The 17,711-nt window shown below is 40.6% G+C and overlaps 1 protein-coding gene across 1 annotated transcript in view; it reads left to right on the forward strand.

Moving 5' to 3' along the window:
- LOC150102116 (glycine receptor subunit alpha-2-like) overlaps window positions 1-17,711 on the forward strand; it is a 74,077-nt gene that overhangs the window by 47,667 nt on the left and 8,699 nt on the right. Inside the window, exons 3-6 of the mRNA XM_090400794.1 lie at window positions 6,197-6,261; window positions 9,076-9,305; window positions 13,964-14,046; window positions 17,397-17,546. Coding sequence (XP_090256920.1) covers window positions 6,197-6,261; window positions 9,076-9,305; window positions 13,964-14,046; window positions 17,397-17,546 — 528 coding nt within the window. The remainder of the gene's footprint in view (window positions 1-6,196; window positions 6,262-9,075; window positions 9,306-13,963; window positions 14,047-17,396; window positions 17,547-17,711) is intronic.

Raw genomic sequence — 17,711 nt, forward strand, 5'->3', positions numbered from 1 at the left:
TAAATCCAATATTTTATACCTTAATGCAATTCTGTTTATTTATGGTAAAAAGAAGTTAACATTTCACGAGGAAAAAGTAATGAATATTTAAGATCTAGAAAATGACAGTGGGGTGCTTAAGGGTCAAAGCTGTATAACTGAGAGAAGATCTCCACATAGCCTTTAAAGGAATGCGGGCGGAGAACCGACCAGGGCTTCTGACCTAATGTCCAATCCTCACCTTCTCGTGGTGCACCCTGTTGGGTATCTACTTGGATACTAAACGAACGAGGATGGGCTGACAATTTGGGATTTAGCCGACCAAATTGTATTCTTATTGGTTAAACCAAAATAAAAAATGATGGTACAACATGACAAAATTTCATGCCGGCTGGGGCGTCGCCCGGTTAAACAAGGCCCCCGTTGTTTTCGCCAGGGAACCAGGGCGAACAGCGAAAAGTCAGCTACTGGAACAAATCTGAAAACAAACCCCAACTCAACATCACCAGCGTTAAAAATCGGTACTATCAACGTAAGAAGCCTGAATGACAAAGAAATGGAGCTCGCTGAGGAATTAGATAAGTACCAGATCGACATAATAGGGGTGACTGAAACAAAAAAGACCAAAACTGGTGAGATCTTTCTGAGCAATAAATACAAAATGTTATATTCAGGCAATGACAATCAAGGAGAAGAAGGAGTAGCCATAGTATTCAACACGAAATACAAGGCTAATCTTCTTGAATGGCAGTCAGTCTCAAGTAGAGTAATGTGGGCAAATATGAGAATGGGGAACTGGACAATGAGACTTATTTGTGCCTATGGTCCCACAGAAGGTTCTACTAAGGTAGAAGTATAGGAATTTTATGAAGCTTTAGAAAAAGCAACTGACACAATGAAAAAGGAAAAGTTGGTCCTTGTTGGGGATCTAAATAGCAGAGTAGGAAATGATTGTCAGACATACAAAAATATTTTGGGAAAATTTGGAGAAGAGAGCAAAGCTAATAATAATGGCAAATATCTCTTGGATTTCTGCTCAGGACATGGACTGGTTATTACTAACACCATGTTCCAACATAAAAATGTGCACAAATTCACATGGAGAGAAGAGGCTAGGAATAAGAAAAGTCTCATTGACTATGTTATTGTTGATAGTGATGTTTTCTCCCTGGTGCAGGACACCAGAGTGTACAGAGGATTTGAAATTGGAAGTGATCACTATTTAGTCTTGAGCAGGATAAAATTGAATTTCATATTGAAATGAATAACATGTAAGAAAGTTTTAAAGCGAATAAAAGTTGAGCAGCTCTCAGATGTGAACTGTAGACTAAAATACACAAAGATTATTGAAGAAAAAATGAAAGAGTTTGAGAAAAGGAACCAAACCTTGGAGATTCAGTGGCAAACTCTGAAGAAAACATTGATTGATTCTGCCAGTGAAGCATGTGGTGAGGTTGTCTGCAAGGATAAAAAAAATCAGAACTCCCTGGTGGACACAGGAAGTTAAAGAGGCAGTGAAGGAAAAGAAGAAAGGATATCAAAAGTTCCTGTCAAATAAGTCAGCTTGTGCTCTTAGAGAATATAGAGACAAATGCAAGAATGCTAAATACTGTATAAAACTAGCTAAACAAAAATCATAGGAGGACTTTGGCAAGAATATAGAAAATAAATATCAAGAAGGCGGCAAAATATTCTGGAGGTTGTTGAAGAAGCTCAGGAATAGAGGAAATAGTGCTGTAAAAGGAGTTAGCGATGATAAAGGTGACATGAAAACTGTAGAAAAAGATATCCTTGAAGTATGGAGTAATTACTTTGAAAAACTGCTAAATGAAACAAGCAGTGATGACAGCACAGTGGTGGAAAACACTGACCAGGCATGCAAGCAGGAATACATATCCATACTTGAAGTAGAAAAAGCCATCAAAGGCTTGAAATGTGGAAAGGCAGCAGGAGTGGATGATATTCGACCAGAAATGCTGAAGTATGGTGGTATAAGAGTCTTACAGTGGCTGCGCTGCATAGTTCAGAAAGCCTGGACAGAGGGACGAATTCCCGATGATTGGAGTAGAGCTCTCATGGTACCCATATATAAAAAGGGAAATAAAACTGAATGTGAGAATTACAGAGGTATTTCCCTACTGAGTGTTCCTGGCAAAATCTACGCAAGCATACTTGAGAAACGGTTGAGAAGAATTGTGGAAGAAAAGCTTGGTGAAGAACAAGCTGGATTCAGGCCAAACAGAGGCTGCCAGGATCAGATCCTCACTTTACGACAAATAGTTGAGAAAGCATGGGAATATAACAAAGATCTGTATTTAAGTTTTGTCGATTTGGAAAAGGCATATGATAAGGTGCCAAGAGAGAAGCTATTCAATACGTTACAGTTATATGGTGTCAAATTGGCAATATATCAAGCAATACTTAGTTCTGTATTTGAGTTGTAAGTCAGCAGTTAGAATTGAAGGAAGTACAGGAAGATGGTTTAATGTTAAATCTGGTGTGAGACAAGGATGTGCATTATCCCCTCTGTTATTCATTATCTATATGGATCACATTATGAAGGAAAGTGTTATTAAACATGATATCAAAAATGGCGATGTTAATGTCGGCTCTTTGCTTTATGCGGATGATGTTATACTTCTAAATAAATCCGCTACAAGTCTGCAAGATTCTCTGACTAAATTGAATAGCTGTTGTAATAGATACGGTATGAAGGTCAGCAATAAAAAGACAAAGACAATGAAAATAGGCAGAATCATTGAAAATGTCAACTGTGTTGTGAATGGAGAACCTGTGGAACAAGTAAAACATTTCAGCTACTTTGGCACGATTTTTACTGAAGATGGTAAATTAAATATAGAAATAGACAACAGAATCAGCAAAGCTGGTATCGTGGGAAGTCAATTGAATAAATTCATATGGAATAAGAAAGAAATTAGTCGGAACACTAAATTAGCTGAATACAAAATAGTGTTCAAACCAGTTTTAACTTATGGATCTGAGAGGTGGGTCAGAAGTAAAACACTTGACCAAAGACTGGAGACCGCAGATATGAGAATCATGAGAGAGATTATAGGCGTGAACAGATGGCATCAATGGCAATATCTTATTAAAAACAAGGATATTAGGAAAGAATTGTTGGCATCCAGGAATGCGTTAGCAGAGCTAATCTCAGGTGGTATGGTCACTTAAATAGAATGGGAGAGGAAAGATTAGCAAAAGAAGTGTTCTCTGCCAGGTTGGCAGGAAAACGACCCAGAGGAAGACCAAGATATCGGTGGATTGATACGGTACAAAGTGCCTTAGACGATAGAAATATAAGATCTGATAATATTGGAGTCTTGACATTTAACAGACTGATTTGGAGGAAAATTGTAGATAGGAAGTTAGTAATGATGTAATTTTTTTATGTAATACTATCATATCCTGTACACTCATCGAGAGTATATATCAGGAATTTGATGATGATGATGATGTTGAAAATGACAGTTATACGATTGCTGTCTGTCTATAGTTAGTGACAAAGGAATTTTCAGCACAGATCATAATATTGGTTGAGTTATATATGTATAAGGATTATTGGAAACAAAGATTTCTGCTTAATTATGGATGTAAAAAATACTTCAGATTTTTACCCACTTATTCTGGTTAGAAGTTGATATGTAAATCCATAATTTTATCCCTTAATAATACAATTCTGTCACTAAGAACCAAATAGGAGAATGTATGCAAAAATGAGAAAACAGATATTCCAGTAATTAACTATTTTAGAAAAATGTCTACTGCTACCTATTGACAACAAAACGTGAAAAAAAAGTGAGTGTGTGTGTGTGTGTGTGTGTGTGTGTGTGTGTGTGTGTGTGTGTGTGTGTGTGTGTGTGTGTGTGTGTTTGAGGGGGTGAGTAGGGGGTACACCACTGATATCCAGTAGTTAATTATTTTAGAAAATGTATAACTCGTACCTAATGACAAGAAAAGGTGAAGGTAAAGAAAAAAAGAAACAATGTTGGCGCCATCTCTTGACGCTAAACTAAAAATACCAATAATCAATAATAGGAACGAAATAACATACACTTATATTGGAAAATCGTGCTGTCAGCGATAGACAAATATTCTTCCATAGTTTCACAATCGAGCCAAAGACCCCAACGCTTGACCAAATATCCTCAGAGAATTCCAATCTCTAATCATTACCCATAATGCCACACTCAAACCAAAGGCTCACCTCACGTCACTGACAAAGCGGAACATCCCTGAATTCCACGCTCTGACCATTACCCAGAATTCCATGTTTGAACCAAAAGAAACAATGTGACATGCAAATAAACAAAAATCAATAACGTCACATATCCTTATCTTATCTCTAACCATCACCCACAATTCCATCCGCGATCAATTACCCAGAATTCTTACTCGGACCAAAAGTCACAACGAGATGTGTCCCCCAGGGAAATTGTCCCCAAGGATTCCATACTCATGGCCTCACTTATCTAATCACCCAATGACGTCACTGATCTAATCAGCAAATGACGTCACTTCTCCTTATCTTATCTACATCTTGATCTTGTTCAAAGCGCCACCGCTACTACTCAGGTGGATTGCAGTTGCGAAGTGCTTACAAAACATTGTTCTGTTTTCACCAGTTTTACTTATGTAGGTAATCGAAATCGGACTCGCACTCACCACTTCAGTGCAATTCGTTTCTCCAAAGGATATGCGATAGGGTTGTCCGTTTTAATAGCAATTTTAATTTCGCTGTTTGCCATCGTTCAACAGCAGACATAATCACGTAGTCGTGGGAAACTAACCTCTGTGCTCCGGTGGCTGCATCCACTTTAAAGCGCTCTCTGAAGCAGAAGGAAACAGAACGCAACATTTTTCTCATCGTGTGAGAAGTACATCCGAAGCACACTCACGTGTTTTCAGTTTTCTCTGCTTTTTCAAATCTCTCTTTGAGCAGCTTGCTTTCGTGTTCAATGTGTTCGCTGGATATAATAAAAACGGCAATTTAAAGCAGCTAGAATAGAGTGGTCATACCTTGCGATAATTTGCCTTTCAAAACTCTTTCACTAGCTTGCTTTTGTGACCTAATGGCTAATAGTTTCTCCTGCACCCTGCAGCTGGCCAGTTTCATACGGAGGTCAAAGGTTGTTTCCTCAAACTCGCGTTTTTCATCCCTCAAATCAGGCAAAGCGGCCAGAAGAACACACCCTAATTTACAAATGCAATACACGAGCCCCACAGCACCATCATAGAGGTTCTTTCCATGTGACGTGGGAAAAAGTGCCACTCGGCAACAAGCAACGATCTTAGTGGTTAGCCATATTAGCGAAGTTCTTTCTGTTCGTTTTATCGTTTTACTCTCCCATTTGCAATCGTCACGTGACGCGCCACTCACGATTCTACAAACTACAGTCTTGATGAGTGAATCGCACCACTTTAATTTCATAACCACCTTTTGAAGAATGTCCCCTATAAACATTTGAAACTTTTATTTCATCCCCTCATCGCATTTTTAACTACAAACTTTTAAAATCCTCCGGAACTTGAAATTCTTGAGATCCATCGCATATGCTACAATTAACAGGAGGCAAAAAACGCTTCGTTTTTTTCAAAATGACAAAATAGCTCACTTTTATCACAATAAAAATTGCTGCTTCAATTTGATTCTGAATTTGAACGAAATGAAAACATCCTGTACCACAAGATTGGATTTCATCACACCACGTTTAGCGGAAAAACACTGAGAGAGAGAGAGAGAGAGAGAGAGAGAGAGAGGAAAACAACTTGCGGAATAAGAAAAAAAGGAAAGAAATATCTTCCTTTTTTTCCCCTTTTCAGAAGGCAGAGCCATAGAGGGGTTTGAAATGGATGGACAGGATCGGACAAGCAGATCCGACGCACACTTCGCGATGCGTACAGCTAAATCGGAGCAAATAAAACATTCCTCGCGGCTCAAAAAGCGAACTCATCTGCAGCACGAGCAACCAGTTGACACCCGCTTCACTTCTTCTCTGTTCGTATTAATCTGTGTGTGTGTGTGTGTGTGTGTGTGTGTGTGTGTGTTGCATAAGCGCAATTGACGGGGGGGGGGGTAATTAATTTTTGGTCTTTAACGTTCTGTGTAAGTGCCCTAATAATTCATAGACTTCACATTTGGGGTTTTTCCTGCCTTCTCTCACATATTTTGACTTGCTTTTTTTTTTTTGACTTACAGGACCGGCCAAAGTCACAGTAAAAATCTCTATCCTGAATATCCGCTCCGTGGATGTCTCCGAAATGGTGAGTGTCTTTCTCTCTGTTCTTCGTTTCAATTAAGGTGTGCCGTGCGATGCATTGGATGCCAGTTAACCTAATCTCAATGTGGACACACACACACACACACACACACACACACACACACACACACACACACACACACACACACACACACACACACACACACACACACACACACACACAATCGGCTGAGGATGTGCATCGCACGAATTTGTGGTTCCCATTTTCGTATTCGTTTCTCAGATGCGTAAGGCCTGTAAATTCGAAAAATGTGTCAAATGAGAAACCCACCTTTCTCTGGACTGCACTGAAAGCTGCTGCCAAACATCTTGCTTACTGCAACCCCCAAGAGTAACCGTTTTTGTTACTTCGGTTGCAGTGACAATCTGAAGACCATCGTGGCTGTGTAAAGATGAGAAATATTGATTCATCATCTTTTTCTTTAACAACCCTATCGGCTTCACTCGTCGACTGTACATCCTGTTCTGAGAGCGTAAACATTGCTGATGCTGCGTCTTCCTGAAAAGTGGATCCATATTATTAGTTAAACATAAACAATATCGCGGGAGTGGATCGTAAAGCGTAACATAATTGTGGATTTCGAATAAAATCTCGCCATCGAAATCGAGACTCGATACATCTCAAACTCGCTCCAAAAGAACAGCAGTCAGAAGACAAAGCCAGCCTTCACACCGAAGATCCTTTCCAATTATTAACGATAGAGGATCCACTAGACTCCTGCGATGCCTTCTTTTCGTGTAGCATCGGAGGAATTACGTCTGTTCAGGACGGTTCTCCGAGGTATTTTTTGTTTGAAGTTGCTTCAAAAAATGTAACCACACAGTTTGGTTTGGTTGCTTTCGTAGCTCAACGTTGTGGCACGAAACAGCTCTACCGCCTCTGTGTGGTGTGGACAATTGGCTTTCTTTCCAGTCAGCGTCTGATTCTTAACCTAAACTGCTTTCTGGGTTGCTGCCGCTGCTGTGATCAGTGTAAGTCAAAAAGGATCTGGCTGCTGCTCGCAGCGTCACAGCGAAGTACCTTGTGACTGAATTGTAGGCGTTAAGAAGATAGCTACCTGTTTTTTTACCTTTACTTGCTTTTGCCTTTATTTATCTGCTGCGAACTTTGGTTTGTTCAGCTCGACAAGGACAGTCCTGAAAGCAAAGTTCGTTTCAAGCTGTGAAATGAGTTTCCTTCCTATTAAGGACGTATGAATCAGCGTAAATGCGACGGCTTTCGTTTTGAATTAATTGTCGCAATTACTTTTTAAACGAAATCGATGGCAGTGTAAGCAAAAATTCTTTTTCTCAGGATTGAGATGGGCGAATGCACTTTTTTATGTGAAACCACCCACGAGAGGTTCGGAACTTATTTTATTACGGTAGGCGCACGTTACTGCTATCGTATCACGTAACAGTTGTCGCTGACCGAGTTTGCTCATTAACCAAATCGACAGTTTTATATTCATGACGTGATCTGCGAGAGGGACTCGATTGCCCCGTTAATCCAAGTTCTGCTTCACTTTTTTGTCGGAGGCTATGAAGGGCCTGCTGGTTGCTATGGCAGCAACTTTTAGCGGATCGCTCATCAATGAGAATGGTTAAGAAGTTCTATTTCCAGCTGGGATTAGCGCAGCAAACTGGTTTGGGAACATTATTAGGGGTGTTTGTTGAATTCCGGAGGAAGGGGGGGGGGGATGATGAGAGAGAGAGATAGAATCTCTGTTGTTTATGATGAATAAAGTTTAAAGCCGCTTCTTCCCCGTGCATCATTCTCCGCCACCTGTTGACCCATCATTCGCCGCGCTCAGCTCTCTCCATCCTTCCAGGGATTTGTGTGGGCAGACGAAGCGATTGCGGTGAAGGATCACCGAGGAATTAGTTCTAATGCGTCACTGCGGGAACGATCTGCAGGTGACATGAAAACGACAGCCAGCACGTGTAATGGAAGAGAAAGGAGAAAACCAGATTTCGTTTTTTTCCCTCCTTATTTTTTCCTAATTAAATGGCGTCGATTAACGAATTAAGCTGAAATGCCTTTCGCTGCTTTAAGTAAGTCAGTGGCTGCTTCCCGTTTCGTTTATTCAACAATGCAGAACTGACTGACTGATTTTCCCTTTCAGTCGTTTTCCGACAGTAGGTGACTTTAGCAGGTGACTAAGTATTCCTGGAGCAGATCTTTTTACAGGGTAGTTCACCATTGCTTTCCCCAACCCCCCATTTTTATCCGGGCTCGCAACCAGCATATGGCTGGGACGTATTCATGACTGTAATCCGTGTGTCTTCACCGGGGAGGTTTGCCTGTTCTGAGGGACTAAAAACCGGAGTTTCCGGGTGAATAAATACGGAGGGACACCTCCGTATGAGACCGGCTAATTCACCCTTAGTCGAAAGAGATTACTTAAAGGTTCTTCACGTCACTGACAGGAATCCGGAAATCGAACCCAGGTCCTTCTAAATAAAGAGCTTCGTTTATACCGACTGAGCTACTGAGACTCGAATGCAGAACAAGTCGAAATCCTACGAGAGATAGAAAACGAAAGTTCTGACGCTGCTTTGCAGTGCTTCCCCGAGAGCAACTCGAGTGAACGTTTAAAGGATTAAGAAGGGATGTTAAATTTACTTCGGTTTTTAATTTGGTTCGTACGTTATTTCGAGCACTTCACGCTCGGTGTGGAGGAAGATCAGAAATCTTTCACAGCTGAAGAAACCCAGTTGGACACCAAGATTGTGTATTTTTATTTTCGAAATTTTCAAATATATCAAACGCGAAACATGGCGAGAAGAGTAACAGGAGTGTTTTTTTTTCTTTCAGTCCTACGTGGCCGACTTCTTCCTGTATAAAAAGTGGGTGGACAGTCGTCTAAAATTTCCGAAGTCGATGGAGCACAGCAGCGAAGTGATTCTGAACTTGGAATGGAAGAAGGACATCTGGACTCCCGACATCTTCTTCCAGAATGCCATCGAAGGTCATGTGCACGAAACCATCATCCCGTACATGTATCTGCGGTTAAAGAAGGATCTCTCGGTGTTCTTCGCGGCTAGGTGAGTCCCCTCTTACTTTCATTAGGTGGTGAACCTCCTCTGAGTTTTGCCTATTTGCTGCACTCGTTATAAGAATGTCGAACCCTATGAAGCAGCAGCAGCATAGTGTTAGTTATTGAATATTGAATATATTGAATACGCTTGTGACTGTATTTAGCGTAGAAGCCTATGAAGAAAGAAGCAACCTTCCGATTTTACCCATTTTACAGTCATAAAAATTTAATTAATCGCTGAAATAAATTCAGGAGTGAATTTAGAAAGGATTTTCCAGCGATTGGAAGGGAGACTCAGTCTTCACAGACATCCAGCGAATGGGAAGAAAGTTTCTCAGTTGCTCGAAATATGGGTTGATAAATTAATCAAAGACAAATTCAAACCTAACATGAGGAAGAAAAAACTGGGAGGATTTATGAAGAAGATAAACATAGAATATATATATAATGGAGGTAAAGGAAAATAATTTCCCAGTGATACGGAAAGGAATCGGATGTTCGTGTGTAAGAGCTTTGCCTCTGTTTGTGAGGGACACAGTTGTAGACGCCGGTGTGAGGTTTCACGAAAATCCTTTGTTTTAAACGATTCACCGAATGCTAATTTCACAGGAGAAAAAAAATCTCAAAACTCCGATAACGTTCGACGAATTTGTTTTCATCGTTCGCAGAAACGCTTATTTCATTAAAAAGTGTTTCAATATTCCCTTTAAAATCTTCGAAGGTTGCCTGAGATGTAGATCAGGTGATTGCGTCATCGAGGATCTCAACGACTACTTTCTTCATTTTTTTTCATATTATTATTCTCTATTATTCGTCCAATCGGTCTGTCTGTTTCGTAGGCAACCTGATAATTCGTCCATTCTTAACTTCCATTCATTGTGAGAAGTACTTCTGTAAAAAGCAGTATTTAATTGTGAATTATAAACAAAGTCGTTCGCAACCAGAAAACCCACGAGAACAAGAAAAAAAAACACTTTTTCCCCCAAACATTCCCACATAATTAAAGGACACGCGTTGCAGCAGTTGAGAACACCCTCATGATGTAAATCGTGCTGAAATCGGTCAATCACTCTTTCTTGAATATAAAAATATCCTTTAAATAATTCAACTGTTTACTCGATGATTTAAGATTTCGATGAATTGTGAGTTTTGAGACTCGATCCATTAGTTGGGGTCTGACGGTTAATTCTTTGGCGATGAGTTTTCTGCAGGTCGTCCATATGCAGGAAATTCGTCTCCATAATTAGGCAAGTTAAAAAACACCTTAAAAATGACTGATGTCCATTTAAGACCATTGAAAAACCTGAAGAGTATGCAACTCTTTTTGGTTACGTAAAAAAGCTTTTTTTTTTCAAAATATTTTACCGTAGTTATCTTAAAAATCGTCATCAACTTACATCTCATCACACAGCCTTGAATGGTCTCACTAACATCTAAATCCATATCAATGATCTTAACTTAATGATTTCAATCTCTTCTCTGCTTTTTCATGTGGTTTCTTTCTAAAATACATCACTCATATTTCGTTTTCATTTTCCACATTCACCTGAAAATACTACAGCAGGGTCTCTCAGTTAAATTAAGTAAAGGGCCATTAGCCTTGACTGCTGAATATTTGGTGGCCAATCATCACTGACGATTGGCTCACCAAAGTGACGCTTTCGGATATAATTGCGAATGAATAAAAAAAAAAATAATAATAAAATAAAAAACTGAAGTGACACTTTTGCATAAAATTAATTAAATACCAAAAAATATTAGAAGAGGCGCGTACTTATATTGCACACTTCGCGTAAAATCGTAAATAAACCCATCACAATTCGTTTTGTTTCATTCGCATTATTTTTAAAACCTTTCAGGTATTCAAAGACTGAATTTTTCAAAAGCTCCTCTGCGTTGAGAAATAATTGCATTTCGCACATTTACAGTGAATTATGAATAGCAGCCATCAGCTGAAGGAAGAGATTCAGTTCATCTCCGTTGATATTATCGGTAATTACTGCAAACGTTGCTGTTCTCGATTTGACGGCAAATTAAAAACTTTTATGAAACAAAACGAATTCACATTTATTAAGCTTTTTTCCCTTGATTTCATAAGCTTCAGATACTAACTGGGAGCCCACTTAAAACAACCTGGCAGGTCGGAAGTAGGCTGCGAGCCGCCATTCGAGAAGCCCTAGTTGGATTGGAGTGGAGTTGGACGACTTGTTGTGCATCACACTGAAGTGTTGACCCGTAACGGAAGTTCCTTCAGTTGAGTTCCGATTAGATGTTTTTAATAAATTTTCCACTCCATACTTTTATTCTAAACATGAAAAATCCTCAACTGCCAGAGAGTACACCAGTTTTCCAAAAATAAATAAATAAATAAATAAATAAATCACAGGGCACACTAGTCCGTTAATGAGAATTTCGTCCCTTTCTATTTCTGCGGAAAATTTCTCGTGGAGTGGAGGGGAGGGGAAGGAAGGGAGCGCTCGAGTGAATGAAACAAAGAAATGAATAACTGTTGACAAAATGTCTTATTTTGCTTCTTCTTTAATACTCGTTTGCGATTCGTATTTCTGATGAGGGACATCCGAAGTGAGTGGGCATTCAGATCCTCACATTTCTTTCAGCGATTTGAAGAGCAGCAAACTGCTCGAAGTTCTCGTAAACGCTTTTGCTGCAAGTGGTGGGTGGACCCCTTCCTGCTGTTCAGACCTTGAGACGAAATGCAACTGTTTCATTGGTTCGACGCGTTAGTTTTCTTTTATTCTGTCGATCGCTTTTCTTTTAAGAGCGTTAAATTTCCTTCGTGTTTTGTTTGCACAGCGTGAGAGACTCCATCGCACGTGATCATGTTCAGTTGAAAGGCTTATTTTCAAAGTGGAAGCGTTCATGTTTATTCAAGAACGTTCGTCGCTTGTTGCTTGAAAAGTTCAAATCCAGTCCAATGTGAAGAACAACTTCTTGTACTCTTTTTTCGAGCAGGACTCGGATGACGAGAAAAGGCATCTCGGGACAAGCGCACAGATCATGAACTTTTTTTCCCTTTAAAGGGAAAGATCATACTTAAGGAGCACTTGCTGGCAGTACAATACTCTACAAGTGTTGTAGTGAACGATTCAATCGCTGCTAACTCCAGGTCAGTTACGACACTTCGTAGAGATCTCATATGCTTGTTCACTCGTAAGATGAAACGGTTCTCGAAACGTATTACAAACATTTTCTTCATTTAAAGATTTGCCAGCTAACATATCATTAATCGTTTCGTCATCGTCGCACGAGGTCTACTTCTTCTCAGAAGGAATAGTCAGACTTTCCGCCTGCAGGCACCAACCATTCCTTCCGACGAGACCTGCAGCTGTTTATAAATGGACTCGTGTTAGCTTCCACTCTATTTTCGATTGGAGAGTTTCAAAAAAAAAAAGCGCCGCTTTTCTAATCTCTATCAGCTGAAGCGATGAGTGGAAAGGGACTGAACTCTCCAAGTCATCCTCTCTAACAGGAGGATCAAAACAACAACCCAATTCGCTTGAATGCAATAAAATATTAGACCGTTATTAAAACACGCATTAAATGTCCATTTTCTTGAACTGAATTTTGGCCGCACACCCGACTTGCTCTTTGGGATCATCCGAAATGACAGCAGATTCCTGCAAGAGCAAAAATGATTCTGACTGTTTGACAAGACGAATAACGAGAACCCTTGAAAACGTGCAAATTGAGTCTGTGGACAAACAAACCATCTACGTCACGGATTTCCTGTTATATAGCTAAAGGAATGTGATGAAATTGGTATTTCGAGCTTCTATTTCATTGCTATTGGCACTCAGATTATTATCCCCCTCCCCCAAGTATTCATCAAGCCAATGCTGCGACATGTAATACCTTTATTGTATATTTTTTTCAAATTAAAAAAAATATTTTCAATGTAATTACAAATACAAATAAAATTCATTGCATCACATTACCTTTTAATCCGACCCCCCAAATTATACGCTAAATGATATTATATGTAAAACTGAAGAGCTCATCCGGAGCGTAATGAGCGCACTGAAGAACAAGATAAATCTCCACACGTGTAATATGCAAATGAGAGCATCACTAACTGAATGCTTCGAAATTGGTTAATTTCTCGGTTTACACATTTGGTTACGAAATAGGCAAATCCTAACATAACTGAATGTGGATTAATTGCAGGCGTAATGCGCTCGGTCTGTTTGTTTGTTTTGTAAAATCAAATCAATACCCCTACAAGCAGATAATTCGCCATCAGCTGAAAAATTGTAAATGTTCCTTGCTTCTTAGACGATATCTAAAATTGGCACGAAGAGCGTTTCCAGCCGAAGGATGCGCGCCCTGTCGTCCTAGGGATTGCGCAACCTTTTCAATCGGAAGAAAAAAAGTGACAACAACAACAACAAAATTTACACCTTCTTGCATCTGTTGTGCGGATACTCTCTTCTCGGTTTCGAATCAGGAGCGTGATGGCATCATTTATCGGAGACGAACATCTCCCAGCGTAGACATTCGTAAACATCCAACGCGAGCCCACAACAAACACTGGTTAGAGAGCATAGAACAGGTTAGTTGAATCACGGCTGATCGATCCTGCAGAAACACACATGAAGATGCATTTTGTCTGCCGTGTGAATAAGCGAGTCATTCTGTTTCTTGCAGGCTTTCGATGGAGTTCAGCTGCGACATGAACCTGCGGTGGTTTCCTCACGATACGCAGAACTGCGAAATGGTCATCCTTAGTTGTAAGTTGCACGTTAATCTTCCAACCATTGAGCTTCCCTGTTGTGTGCATGCTGCATGATTCTCCTTACAGTCGATGCTGCTTATGTTTTCTAGCCGGCCAACGCATGCATGATATTCCTGTTGCTGCGCAGTGCCAAGCTGCAATGTGGTAACTCTACTCGTATTGCGTGTGCTTCACCGCCTGCTGCAGTCTTGCTATTTCGATTGATATTTTGGTTTTATATTCCAAGTTAGCGCATCCGGCTTAAATGCTGACTATTGCACGCAATTTCTTTGTTTTGAAGCGACACGTGTTACGTTTGTCACGTATTGTAGTGCATCTTGAATGCTGTGAGTGCGCATTTCCATTTTTCGTTAAACCTCAAGTTACACCCATTCCCCTTTCATCTACCAGGGCTAATAATAATACTCATGTTGAGTTTGTTTCTGAGGTAAATTGCATTTCTGGCTAGTGATCAGGAGATGCGCGTGTACAGCGTTTTATCCAGAAATCATTACGCATTCGTGTAATTCTCCGGAAATACGGTGTCAGCGGCTGAAGTGCATTAATTAACAAGAAAGAAACTGCGAAGTGTGATTAATATAGACACCAGAGGATTCTTGTGCTCAAATAGAAAATTTGAAAACACCACCATGACAATGCTCAGGCACACAATACCCTCGACTCGGCCTCGTGCTTCAATTTTTGTCATTCGTATGATGCCACTTAACGTTTTACTTTTTCTAATCAGATTTAGCCCAAAGGTGTTTATCCTCAACTTACTAGAAACTCGACAGATTACGTTATGCTCATGCTACGAGGAAAAGCAGATGAACCTTTAGCGATACACTGCACTTGAAACACATTTATAGCATCGGCAGAAAAAATTGGGTTTATTTTTCTAACGAGCTGAATATTTCCCAAAATATTGAGCTCGGCTTCTCTCAAAGAAGCCAATGTACCACTTGGCTTCTTTGGAACCTAATTAATGTCCTAATAGTGTCGTTCATCCCATCTACGCACTGTATTATGGCTGTCAATTTTTGTGTTCTCGTGGCTCCTTTGCCTACTTTGTGCGATGAAAAACTGCGCCAACTCTGAGACCGACCCGCTCACTACCATCCGAGCTAGCTGCATGTTCCCGCTTTGTAATCTCCTTTAATTAAAAAATGCCAACGCGAACCGCGCAGGTATGGAAACTGTGGATGCGGAATCGCGTTCAACACGTAGCTAGTGGGAGTGTATGAGAGAGAGAGAGAGAGAGAGAGGGGGGGGTGAGTGGGAAGAGGCCACATTCATAACGTGATATTGAAAATTGCATCCAGTCGATCAAAATTAGGTTTTCCTCGTAGTATTCCTTTTTATCGAATGGATAATGATGTTTTTTCACTCTAACGGATCCGCCCAAAGGAGAACGCCCATCAGTTGATATTCGTAGCTCAGATTTTCGTTCAAAGTACATAGCTGAACTTCTCGCACATGCGCTCTGAACAGTCCTTAGTGGCAGTTGATTTCATCATTTCCTTTCTAAGCAAGGTTCATTAAAAGACAGGAGTCTGCTTTAGATGCAAGAGACATTCATATCTGTCCTCAAGTCCGTAAGCCACTTATATCAGGTTTTATGTCATCGTGTTCTTCCATTCCCGCTGCTCTGTTCTGCATTTGAAAAGATTGGACAAAACCCTTTTCTCCTCGTAGAACTTTCTTGACATACAGTCGATGAATTTCCGAGAGTCTTCCATGAATTGTCTTCGGCCAACGCTTCCGTAGTTTGGACGGACTTCCTTTGGTCGGAAAGATCCGATTTGGAAAGTTCATTTAGGAGGATTTTTCAGCTGAAATTCACGAGATCGAGCTAAGGAAGAGTTTAGTCCTCTCATGAGCTTGAAAACTCAAATGTTTCTTCTTTCACCGCATTTGGACCAACCGTGAGATACCCGCGGTTGACACCAAGCAGTGCAGCACGAGCGACGCAAAATTAGGAAGAGTAATTCGAAGATCGGAACACGAAGTCAGTTTCATCGAGACAAGAAAACGCACTGGATTGGTTCATCGTCAACGAAAAGCCTTCTCAACTCTACTGCAGCCACAGTCGTCCCGTTCTGCTGCAAGAAGTGGCTTTTACTCTCGCTTCCTGTCGTGTTGTCGTCGTCATCAAACGATGGCCGAAGTGTCAGATTCTAAGTAACTCTCGCGGAATGACTTTATCAAGGAACTGTTTCCCAATTATCGGATTGGGATCGATCTGTGACGTCGCAGCGTTAACACTTTTATACCGCGATGTGATGCAACACTTTTTTGCTTAATCTGATCTAAAAAAATTGAGTCGAAAAAGTTAATTGCTGATCCTGGATAGAATCCCTGTTACCATGTAAAAAACTCATTCCACTTGCGTATTGAGCGGGGGAGAGGGGAAAGCAGGCAGGTGAAAGGAGAATTTACGGAGCATCGTTCCCTCCGGTCCGGTTAAATCGATTTCTGATCATCTGGTTTCGTTTCTAAATTTGAATTCTCCCTTTAATGCTTCACTAAAACTTCGTAAGTTTGGCTTTAAAGATGTGCATTCGTCCTGCTAGAGCATCTTCGCGTCGCGAGGCTGTTTCGTTTCATCCCTCCCATCGCAACACCACGCAAGGTTGCTGTTCGTGCAAAGCAGAGATGGTGATGATGATAAATCTGAGATGATTTCACAAGTAGAACGTGCGAAATGATACTTCGAACGTGAGTCGTCTGGATGAAAGAGGCAACATCGCTTAGGTCAGAGTGCAAATCACATCTTCCCTTTCGAGCCGCTCTTACAGTTAAGTTGGGTTCAGCCTTTGCTTCATAATTTCGGGAGACGTTTTTCTTTTGCTAACATGAATGTGAAGAAGTTGTCAAAACTTCCAGCGAATGCAGGATATTCAGCGATTTCATCGTTCTGATGAATCCCACTTGGATCTTGAGTCAGCCACTTACCAGACTTTGGGACGGGGGGGGAGTAAATATGCGATTTTCAATCACGCGACTTCCTCAATAAACACACTTATTACATACGAGAAACTAACGAAGAAACAGAATTTGTGAGCAGAGAAAGATCCTTCGCGCGTCATATTTCCTCGGGCTTAAACGTCTTCGTATCAGAAATGGAAATCAACTGGCAAAGATCGATCCGAAAACCCACATTTGTTGCTCTTCTTTCTGGATGAGAGAGAACTTGATCGCAGAGGTGGGTGCTCTTCTCGGTGGCCATTGGGTGGGTTCACTGGCATTTAATTTTACTCCTTTTAGGGGGAGAGAGAGAGAAAGAGAGAGAGAGAGAGAGAAGAGTAATAGATAGACAGAGAAAAAGAGAAAGAAAGACCACTAATTCTTTATCTTATTTTACAGTAACCCACACTAGCAACCAAATGTTGCTCTTCTGGGATCGGAGAAACGACAAAAAAGGACTCTCCGTGAACGAGAACGAGGCGATCGTCCTTCCGCAATTCGAAATCGGCACTCTGAACACCTCTGAGTCCGTAGGAGTGTATCGCATCGGTAAGTGACCTTTTCTGTGCTAATCACAAAAACCTCTCAAAATTTTTCGTACATTTTAAGGAGCTCTTCGACATCCTGCGCGGCCACAAATATTCGAAGAAAAGATTTTAATTCGCGATCCTCGAGGACTGCTGTTCGCTTGAATGCAAGGCGTTCAAATGTCTT

The sequence above is a fragment of the Typopeltis vanoorti genome, chromosome 11 (genome assembly GCF_054136105.1).
Source record: "Typopeltis vanoorti isolate ZY-2024b chromosome 11, IOZ_Tvanoo_1.0, whole genome shotgun sequence".
Classification (NCBI taxonomy): domain Eukaryota; kingdom Metazoa; phylum Arthropoda; class Arachnida; order Uropygi; family Thelyphonidae; genus Typopeltis; species Typopeltis vanoorti.